Source organism: Marmota marmota, unplaced genomic scaffold (genome assembly GCF_001458135.2).
Source record: "Marmota marmota marmota unplaced genomic scaffold, marMar, whole genome shotgun sequence".
Taxonomy (NCBI): Eukaryota; Metazoa; Chordata; class Mammalia; order Rodentia; family Sciuridae; genus Marmota; species Marmota marmota.
Genome location: NW_025999900.1, coordinates 27839681 through 27851303, shown reverse-complemented (window position 1 = coordinate 27851303; position 11623 = coordinate 27839681). Strand labels below are relative to the sequence as shown.

The following is an 11623-nucleotide window of genomic DNA, read 5'->3' as shown; positions in this document are numbered from 1 at the left end:
AGGAAGGTCGAGCGAGTGCCGGGCGGGGAAGCTGCTGAGGGCAGGCGAGCCCGGCGGAGGCGGAGCGAATCGGCCCAGCCGGCGGCTACCCCACGAGCGGCCACCTGGGGCGCTGCAGAGGCGCCAATGGGAGCGCCGGACGGCCGTACGCTCTCACCCCGCGGCCTCGGGCTGTCTACTATGGCTCTCCTATGGTCCGCCCTGGCACCCTTCTCGCTTCGCTGTCAATGTGAGCACGCCCCAGCACCCCGCGCACACTCGTGCACGCACGTTCGCCTTGCTTTGCACTGTGTCTAGCACTTCGCGTGCTCCTGCCGTAGGCCCCAGCGTAGTACGGCAGGGCTGTGGCTCAACCCGTCCCCGCCACGGCTTCCGCTCAGGCGACCCGCACCCGGCCAAGAGCATCCCTGGCCCGGGCCACCCCTCCCCGTGCACGGAAGTGCGTCGCGTGAGGAAAAGCGCCTCCCCTGGGTCTTGGGAGGCAAACCGCCCTGCGATTCTCCGGTTCTCCGATTGAAACCCTTTCTCACAACCCTGATAAATAGGTATTTTATTACCGAGTACGTTATTTTCTTCATTTGACAGATGAGGGGACTGAGGCTCCAAGAAAGCGAGAATTCAGGCCCGATGTCGTCCCCAGTAAGCAGCAGCAGTGAGGTGGACTTTCGGCTCCATTTCCTGTGGCTTGTGGTCACAAGGTACTTCCATGGTTATTCCTTTCAAACTTAACTTCACTCTCATTGAAAATAAAATATTCCTACCTCTAGGACTCAATTGGAGAAATTTTAGGATGGAATTAACTGAATATGGATTTTTTTTAAATCAAGAAATAAATTCTCTTTATTTGTGAGATAAGCAAAACTAAGCTAGAGTCTTACTATACTCTTACTTTTTAGTCTTTTAAACAAACAACAAAAAAAAAAAGAATATTTCACGCTAATATTTGAGACACCGTCAGAAGAGCTGCAGTGTATGCTTAAAGAAACAGTATTTTGAAAATTAGGTTAGCACTTCAGATACCTGTTTATGTCCAACTGTCACAGGTGATAGTCCCCTAGATCTCCTATTGACAAATAAAATAAAGGGAACATGACAGAAGATTCAACTATCTTGATACAATTACCACACATTAGAACAATTATTTAGAAGCCATGAGTGTGAGTTGGAGCTGCTGTTGTGGGGGTGGGGAGAATCTTCAAAGCAGGAAGTGGCATGCAGTCCTTCTGGACCTTGAAGAATGGTTTCAATGCGGACACTGAAAAGGTGGGAGAAGATACAAGCAATATCTTTTGCGTTGGTAGTCTGAGGAAGAGGATCCCTGTCCCCGGTAAAAAGTTTGGGCTCTAGTATGAAGAGTCTAGAATGCAGCTGCAGAAATTAGGCTGTGCTAAGCAACAAGTTCTGGACTAGAAAACTGGAAAAATTAGTCTTAAGAGGATTTGTATGGCCAGAGTATACAGAATGGCTGAAGCGAACTACCTAAACAAAGAGATTAGCTGGAAGGTTGTTGAAATACTCTACAGTGAAGAAAAGGAAGTCCCAGTTATTGAAGAATGGAGAAGTTTACAACTAAAAATTATTTTAAAAGACTACATATTAGACTTAAAGATTAACTTTTTTTTTTCATGGTACCAGGTACTGAACCTAGGGGCTCTGTACCACTAAACTACATCTCCACCCCTTTTTATTTTTTGAGACAAGATCTCACTAAATTGCTGAAGCTGGCCTCAAATTTTCTCTCCTCCCTGCCTCTCAAGTTCCTGGGATTAGAGGCTTCCATTACCTCATTGTCAAATGATTAACTTTAATTTTTTTTAACTCCTTACCTGTAAAGAGGACCTAGAAGCGAGGAAAATGGTGATCTACTAACAGAAAAATTAGGAAGACTAACCTATCCCTTAGCTAAGTTTTTTAAATTTGCTATTTTCCTCTATTCCCACCCATTTCCTGCCCCAAAGATTAATAACTATAGTGCATTTTCATAAGCCTTATCAAAAGAATACTGTGACTTTTGATGTGCTTTTTAAAGAATTATATATATATAATTATATATATATATATAATATATATATAAAATTTTTTTTGTGTGTGCTATTGGTTGAAGCCAGTGCCTTGCTCCTGTGCTGTATCACTGAGCTACACCCCCAGCCCATGTGACTATTTTAAATTCAAACATGAAAAAAATTCAAACATAAGACCCCAGGACAAGAATATTAAAGAAAAGTCCTTAAGAAGACAAAAGATACAGATGAAATTAACTGACCATACTTGAATACTTTCCCCCCCAAAAAAACAGGAAGTGTTTACATGCTAATATTTCACCTTGACGCCAAAGATCTAAGAATCATGAATATTTAGAATTACTCTGTGCCAGGCACAGTGTAAGGCCCAGTAAGTCACAGACCTCATCAGACTGTAAAAAGTCTACAGGAAGATAGATGTAAACATAATCCTGTCTCCCTTCTCATAGTGCTTATTACATATTATCAGGTACACTGGAAACATCATGAGGTAGGTAATGGTATCTTGAAAGACTTCAAAAATAACATGGCTAGTGAAGTGGCACATGACTATTATCCCAGCAACTCAGGAGGCTGAGGCAGGAGGATTGCAAGTTAAAAACCAGCCTGGGCAGTTTACAAGAACTTGTCTCAAAAAAATTTTTTTAAAGGGATGGGAATTTAGCTCACCCCTGGGTTCAATCCTTTGTACCACAAAAAATGAAAGAAGATGTATGAACTAGAACTCAAATGTTGAGTCAGAGCTGGCCAGATACTAGGATGACCATGTGGAGAGACCTAGAGGTGTGGAAGGGAAGGGAAGCAACAAGCTGCTTTTTGGCTTCAGCGCCACCCTTATGAAAGATCTTTAGTATGTATAGTCACTGTGATCCATCGCAAGACCAAAAAGGAAGATTTAAACTCACTGGGCTGGAGTTGTGATTCAGTGGTAGAGCATTTGCCTGGCATGTGTGAAGCTCTGGGTTCGATCCCCAACACCACATATAAATAAATAAAATAAAAGATCCATTTACAACTAAAAAATATTTTTTTTAATTTAAACTCACATTTGATTAACTGTCATGTACTGTGAATTCATTTTTTAAGTAAATTCTATAATTATCTTCTGTATGATATAATTATGTGGCATTATGTTTTATATGTATTAAAAACATTAATTGGCCAGGTATGGTGACACACATCTGTAATCCCAGTGGCTGGGAGGCTGAGGTAAGAGGATCGAAAGTTCAAAGCCAGCCTTAGCAAAAATGAGGTGCTAAATAACTTAGTGAGACCCTGGCTCAGTGGTCAAGTGCTCCTGAGTTCAATCCCTGGTGCCCAAAAATAAATAAATAAAATAAAGACAGTACTCTACACTGGAATTACTATTTTTCAGCAAGAAGGAAGGTAGCACAGATAACAATCCCTGTGTCGACTATTATCTTTATTTTACATTTAAAAAAAAAAAGTATGCCTGTTATACCTTCCTGCATACAGAAAAAAAAAAAAAAAAATCAATGCAGTACTTTTTTGTGCTGTGCCCAATTTGTTACCCAGCCTCTCCTATAATCTTTCCAGTGTTGGGAAATTATTGCTTCATAAGGCAGTGCATTTTACTTTGATCTATGAGCTCCAGTTATTACACAGTATGATAGTGACATAAGAATCAGCAGACCAATGTTTGAAACCCACTTCTCCATTTTAGAAGCTGGGTAAACTTGGAGAAGTTAATAACTCCTTCAAGCCTCAGATTCCTCATGTAAGAAATGGGATAACAACAACTACCTAATATGATGGGAATAATAACTAAAGGAAATTATTATGTGGAAAACTTAGGCCAATCATTCTTGACCTTTGTTTCATATTAAATTCAAGCAAGCTTTTTTAAATTTTTGTTTTATTTATCTATCTATTTATTTTGTAACTCTGGATTGAACCCGGGATGCTTAACCATTAAGCCACACCGCCAGCCCTTTTTACTTTTGTTTTTTTACTTTGAGACAGAATCTCACTAAGTTGCTTAAGGCCTCACTGAGTTGCTGAGGCCAGCTTTGAACTTGTGATCCTCCTCGGTCAGCCTCCCCAGTTGCTGGGATTATAGGTATGTGCCACCGTGTCTGGTATGGCAAGCTTTTTTAAAATAGACTTTATTTTTTAGAGCAGTTTCAAGTTCACGTAAATTGAACAGAAAGTACAGGGATTTTCCATATGCATCCTGCCTTCTCACATGCATAGCCTTTGTTACAACCAACAATGAACCTACATTGATATATCACTCTCACTCAGAGTCCAGGGTATACATTAGGATTCACACTTGGTGTTGTACACGCTACAGAGTAGGATAAAAGTCATGACATGTATCCACCTTTATAGTATATGCAATAGTCTCATTCTCCTGTTTGTCTCTCTTTCTCTGTAATCCACTTAGTCAAAAATTAGTCAAACACTAATTTTCTTTCTCTCTCTCTTTAGTTTTGCCTTTTTCACAGTGTCATACAGTTGGAATCATACAATATAGATCCTTTTCAGATTGGCTCTTTCATCTAGCAGTATACATTTAAGGTTCCTCCCTGTCTTTTTATGGCTTGGTAGTTTATTTCTGTTGTTGTTGTTGATATGCCTTTATTTATTTATTTATTCGTTTATTTATATGTGGTGCTAAGAATCAAAAGCAGTGCCTCACACATGCTAGGAAAGTGCTCTCCACTGAGCTACCACCCCAGCCCAGTTTATTTCTTTTTTAGTGTTAAATATTCCATAAGTTTAGTGTTAAATATTCCATTGTTTGAACATACCAATTTATTTATCTATTTATTTACTGAAGGACATCTTGGTTGCTTGCAAGTTTTTGTTTTTCTTTTTGTTTTGTTTAGTTTTGGTCCTGGGAGTTGAACCTAGGGCTTTGTGAGTGCTAAGCAAAGGTTCTACCACAGAGTCCTCTCCTTCCACGTTTTTTGTTTGTTTGTTTTGCAGTTTTTAAATGGTTGGTTGGTTGGTTGGTTGGTTTTTGTTTTGGTACTGGGGATTGAACCCAGGAACATTCTTCTACTGGGCTACTTTCCCAGCCCCTTTAAAAATATTTGTTTTTAATTCTGAGACAGGATCTCACTAAGTTGTCCAGACAACTTGTGATCCTTCTGCCTCAGTCTCCCAAATTGCTGGGAATAAAGGCAAGCAACACCACACCTGGCCTAAGTTTTAACAATTATGAATAAAGCAGCTATAAACATCTGCGTGCTGATGTTCACATCTGTATGCTGGTGTTTACATCTGTGTGCTGGTGTTTATTCTTTTGGAAAAATGCCAAGGAGGGTGTTTGCTTGATCATTTGGTAAAGTATGTTTAGTTTTGTAAGATACTGCCAAATTGTCTTCCAAAGTGGTTCTCCCGTTTTGCATTCCCACCAGCAAGGAATGAGACATTCCTTTTGCTCCACATCCTTGCCAGCATTTGGTATTGTCAGTGTTTTGGATTTTCACCATTCTAGTAGAGATTTAGTGATATCTCATTGTTTTAATTTGCAGTTCATTAGTAACATATGATGTTAAGCATGTTTCATATACTTATTTGCCATCTGTGTATCTTTGGTGAGATGTCTGTTCAGGTCCTTTGTCATTGTTTAAACAAGATGTTTTTGGTACTAGGAATTGAACCCAGGGGCACTTTACCACTAAGCCACATCTCCAGTCCTTTTTGTTTTTTCTTTTGATATAAAGTCTTGCTAAGTTGCCAAGACTAACCTCAAATTTGTGATACTCCTGATTTAGCCTTTCTGGTGGCTAGAATTATAGGTGTGCACCATCATGCCCAGCTGTTTATGGTTATTTTAAAATATGTTTTGTATCTAATTGCAAAAAAAAAAAAAAATGAGTTCACTTGAGGATTTTTCATCCTTGGTTTGAACATTGAAATCCATAGACAATTTTTAAAAATACTAAAGATTCTAGCGAGGCATGGTGTCACACACTATGGGCAGAGGATACTGGGGATCAAACCCACAGGTATTCTGCCACTGAGCCATATTCATAAATCTTTTCTTAATTGTTTCAAATTTTGAGACAGGATCTCAATAAGTGACTGAGGCTGGTCTTGAATTTGTAATCCTCCTGCCTCAGTCTCCCAAGTAGCTGGGATTATAGGTACGTGCCACTATGCCCAGCAATATTTAAGATTTTTTGGCAGGTGGGTACCAGGGATTGAACTCAGGGGCTCTTGACCACTGAATCACATCCCCAGCCCTATTTTGTATTTTATTCAGAGACAGGGTCTCACTGAGTTGCATAGTGCCTCACTTTTGCTGAGGCTGGGTTTGAACTCACAATCCTCTTGCTTCAGCCTCCTGAGACACTGGGATCATAGGCATGCACCACCATGCCCAGCAATATTTAAGATTTTTAAACCTCAAAATAATTTAAATACTTGTGTTCCTGTATTCACTTTTTTATGAAATAAAGAGGTAGTAACATTATTCTGGGGGAAAACCAAAGGAAAGATTTATTTTTGAAATTAATTGAAAACATGTGGAACTCAGCCAGGTACCATGATACAGACCAGTAAGCCCAGTGACTTGGGTGGCTGACACAGGAGGATCACGAATTAGAGGCCAGCCTTAGCAATTTAGCAAAATCCTAAGAAACTTAGCGAGACCCTGTCTCAAAATAAAGTATTTCAAAAAGGGGCTGGGAATGTGGCTCTGTAGTTAGTTAAGCACCCTGAATTCAATCCCAGATACCAAAAGAGAAAAGAAAAAGAAACAATACATGGAGCTTAATATATGCCAACTTACTTACAATTAATAATTCACTTAATCCTCTAATAACTATATAAGTGAGATAATATAATTGCCTCTTTTTTACAGAAAGGGAGACCAAGGCCTGCAAAGATTAAGTAATCTGTTCAAGGTCATACACTAGTAAACAACAGAGACAAGCTTTGAACCCAGAAAGCCTGACTGCAGAATCTCCTAGCTATGACCCTCTGCTATCTCTTTGAGTTAAGTGATTTTTTTCCCCTTGATGACAAGAAATGAAACACTGTGCTGAGCATGGTGGTGCTCACCTATAATCCCCACAATTTGGTAGGCCAAGGCAGGAAGATCATAAATTCATGGCCTGACTTAGCAATTTAGTAAGGCTATAAGCAATTTAGTAAGACCCTGTCAAAATAAAAAGTAAAAAAGGCTGGGGATGTAACTCAGTGGTAAAGCACCCCTGGGTTTAATCCCCAGTACCAAAAAAAGAAAGGAAAGAATATACTATGAGGAGTTGAGCTTATAGAAATTATGAGTGCAAAAAAATAAATACACCAGGATGCTTATCGCAAGATTTTTGTACTCATTAAATATTAAAAGCAGTCTATATGTCCAGTCAATGGCAGAGTGAACAAATGAAGTATGGGACATTTGTTAACCTATTTAGTTGTTTAAAACAAAAAAAAAACTGACTTAGAAAAATGACAGTTTTTTAAACTAGAATAGAAAGTTGCAGAATCATAAACACCTTAACATCCCATTTTAAAACTGTACTGACTGGTCATGATGGCACACACTTGTAATCTCAGTGGATCAGGAGGCTGAGGCAGGATGATCAAAAGTTCAAAGCCAGCCTCAACAAATTAGGCCCTAAGCAACTTAATGAGACAGTGAGACCCTGTCTCAAAATAAAAATTAAAAAGAGGTGGGAAGGGTGGGGGTTGTAGCTCAGTGGTCGGGCGCTTGCCTAGCATGTGTGAGGCACTGGGTTTGATTCTCAGCACCACATATGAATAAATGAATAAAATAAAGGTTCATCAATATCTAAAAAAGATATATTTAAAAAAGGTGGGGGTGAGGATGTAGCTCAGTGGTTAAGTGCCCCTGGGTTCAATACTTGGTACAAAAAAAGAGAGAGAGAGAAGTCTTTTTTTTTTTTTTTTTTTTTTTNTTAATACATATAAAACATAATGCCACATAATTATATCATACAGAAGATAATTATAGAATTTACTTAAAAAATGAATTCACAGTACATGACAGTACAATGATCTTGACATATCATACATTTGAATCAGATGGGGTATAATTTCTCATTTTTCTGAGTGTGCAGGTTGCAGGAGAGAGAAGTCTTTGTGTGTGTGTGTGTGTGTGTGTGTGTGTGTGTGTGTATGAATGAACAGGCTACAATCATATTGTTATGCAATTTGAAGGTAATTGGAAATTAAACCTTAAACCTTTTTCTTGGACTGTTTTGTATTGCCAGAGTCCAAAATTCATCTGTCCATCGTCATCTAAGATCATCTGTCATTCTAGGAGTCATTTTTATCACTTGTATCAGGTAACTTGAGAAGCCTGAGCGTCAGGTTTTGAACTGAGCCAGAAAAAGTAGCTGCTTTACTTAAGCCATAAGGATTACACTTCTACTCTCAGAGATTGGTGTGTCTGTGATAGCAGAGAGGTGAGCAGTTATCCAGGAAAGCTGCTTAGGAGAAAAATCCATCTAGGTCATTTAGAACCCAAATTATCTTTTACTTCCCTAGAGGTCATTTGCCATAAATGATCTAAATCTTTTTCTATAAGACCTAAGTAGGTAAATCAGAATTTAATATAAACTTGGAGCCCAGGGAATCATGTTTGATTTACTAGGTAAATGCCAGTGGCTGATAACATCTGCAGACTATGGACATGTATTATTAATGTGGGAATGTGGGCATGCTGATGTATTCTAGAGATAAGGCAGTGTATTTCTTGACCAAGGAAATCAACCAAAAAACTTTCAAGGAATGGCTGTCTATACTAGTTTTTCTTTCAAAATCATCATGACTATGTATGATTTTCAGAATTTACTCAATTTTTCTTTTATCTTTATATTCAGTTTCCTGATATATGGCATATACATATAATAGCTATATTGAGATACAATTTAAATACCATGAATTTTATCCCAAGTATACAGTTCAGTGGATATTAGTATATTACACCTCAGTCACCACCAATTCCAGAACATTTGCATCACCCTAATAAAGAAAACCTATACTCAGTCAGGCACTGTGGGACATGCCTGTAATCCCAGTGACTCCAAAGGCTGAGGCCTGAGGATCCCAAGTTTGAGACCAGCCTCAGCAACTTAGTGAGATGCTGCCCAAAAGTAAAAAATAAAAATGGCTGGTGGGGCTGGGGTTGTAGCTCAGTGGTAGAGTTCTGCCTAGAACATGTGAGACACTGGGTTCAATCCTGAGCACCACATAAAAATACATAAATAAAATAAAGGTATTTTAAAAAAATGGCTGGGAATGTAACTCAGGGGTTAAGTAATCTCAGTGACTCAGAAGGCTGAGGAAGGACAATTACAAGTCCAAAGCCAGCCTCAACAAATTAGGCCCTAAGCATCTTAGTGAGACAGTGAGACCCTGTCTCACAATAAAAATTAAAAAGGGGTGGGGAGGATTGGGGTTATGGCTCAGTGGTAGGGAGCTTGCCTAGCATGTGTGAGGCACTGGGTTCAATTCTCAGCACTGCATATAAATAAATGAATAAAATAAAGGTTCATCAACTACAAAAAACAGAAACAAAAACAAACATACTTACCACCACTTGTTATTATCTGACTTTTTTTGTTTTGTTCTTTTGGTGGTGCTGGGGATGGAATCCAGGGCTTCACACATGGTAGGTAGGACTGAACTATGGCCCCAGACACTTTTCTTTTCTTTCCTTCTTCTTCTTTTTTTTTTTTTTTTTCCTGAAGCAAGATCTCACTATACTGGCCAGGCTGTCCTTGAACTCTTTTTTTTTTTCACTATTATTATTTCTTACATATATCACAATAGAGGAGTGCATTACGTTCATAATTTTTTTGCATTACAATTCTTAATACACCTTTATACCACAATTTATCAAATCTCTGTATATAAGGTATGTTGACACCAAATTCACATCTTCATACATGAATTTTGTATAATGATGACCATCTCCTTCCACTATCCTTGCTATTTTCATTCTCCCTCCTTTTCCCTCCCACCCCTATTCCCTATCTAGAGGTAATTTTCCACCCATACTCTCCCTCCCTACCCCACTTTGAGTCACCCCCCCTTATATCAGAGAAAACATTCGGCATTTGTTTTTTTGGGATTGGCTAACTTCACTTAGCATAATCTGCTCTAATGCCATCCATTTCCCTGCAAATGCCATGATCTTATTATTTTTTAGTGCTGAGTAATATTCCATTATGTATAAATGCCACATTTTTTTATCCATTCATCCACTGAAGGACATCTAGATTGGCTCCATAATTTAGCTATTGTGAATTGTGCTGCTATAAACATTGATGTGGCTGTGTCCCTGTAGTATGCTGGTTTTAGGTCCTTTTGGTATAGTCTGAGAAGAGGAATAGCTGGGTCAAATGGTGCTTCCATTCCCAGCTTTCCAAGGAATCTCCATGTCCTTGAACTGTTGAACTCCTGATCTCAATTGATTTTCCTACCTCAGGCTTCCAGGTAGCTGAGACTATGGACAGAGGCCCTCCATGCCTGACATTCTGACTTTTTATTACATCCATCTAATTAATGGATGTAAGGAAGTATCTCATTGTGATTTTGTTTGTGGAGCTGGGGATTGAATCCAGGGCCTTCTGCAAGCTAGGCTAGTGCTTTACCACAGAATTATATCCCCAGCCAAATCTTTTAACATTTTTAAATGTTTTTTAAAAATTTGAAACAAGGTCTTTGTAAATTGCCCAGGCTGGCCTCAAACTTGTGAATATCCTGCCTAGCCTCCAGAGTAGCTGAGATTATAGGTTCAACCACACCCAACTTCCAGTTGGATCATTTTAAATCCATTCTATAAATATCTGCCTTTGATTTTAGTGTTTGGTCCATTTACATTTAATATAGTTACTAATAATGTAAGATTTACATCAGTAATCTTGCTATTTGTTTTCTGTGTGTCTTATGCTTATTTTTTGTCTTCTATTTCCCCATTACTGCTTTTTTTTGTTTTTTGTATGTTCTGTTATATTTTCTTAATTACTTTGTTGTTTCTTTTATTTTCTATTTTTAATTATTTTCTTAGTGGTTGTCTTAGGGACTACAATTAACCTCTTAGCTTGAAAACAAACTCCCAGACCCAGTGGTACATGGGATGATGAGACAGAAGGAATGCAAGTTGGAGACCAGCCTGAGCAACTTAGTGAGACCCTGTCAAATCTAGTTCAGGGCTGGGTATGTAGTTCAATGGTACAGCATATGCTCAGCATTTGCAAGGCCTTGGGTTCAATTGCCATAACCACAAAACAAAACAACAAACCCTCCTTCAGATTAAGGCCAGCTTAATTTTGTAGTATACATGCTTTTTCCCCCCTGATAAACCATTTCTTTTCCCTTCCTTTGTGCTATTACTGATATACACTTATCTTTATACATTGTATACCCATCAAAACAAGTTTTATAAATATTGCTTTATGTAGTTGTTCCTTAAATTAGATAGGAAAATAAAAGTTACAAATAAAAATACATTTATACTGGCTTTTATATTTGCCTATGTATTTACCTTTAATGGTACGCTGTGCTTCTTGAATTTATTTTAAGCTATTGTTAAAATTTTTTAAACTATTGAGCTTACATCTGCTATTGACTTCAGATATTTCTCCGTTTCA

General features: G+C 38.4%; 1 protein-coding gene across 1 annotated transcript in view; it reads left to right on the top strand.

The window, feature by feature from the left end:
- LOC107143805 overlaps positions 1-11623 on the top strand; it is a 28380-nt gene that overhangs the window by 1672 nt on the left and 15085 nt on the right. Inside the window, exons 3-4 of the mRNA XM_015487566.2 lie at positions 7-229; positions 586-698. Coding sequence (XP_015343052.2) covers positions 7-229; positions 586-698 — 336 coding nt within the window. The remainder of the gene's footprint in view (positions 1-6; positions 230-585; positions 699-11623) is intronic.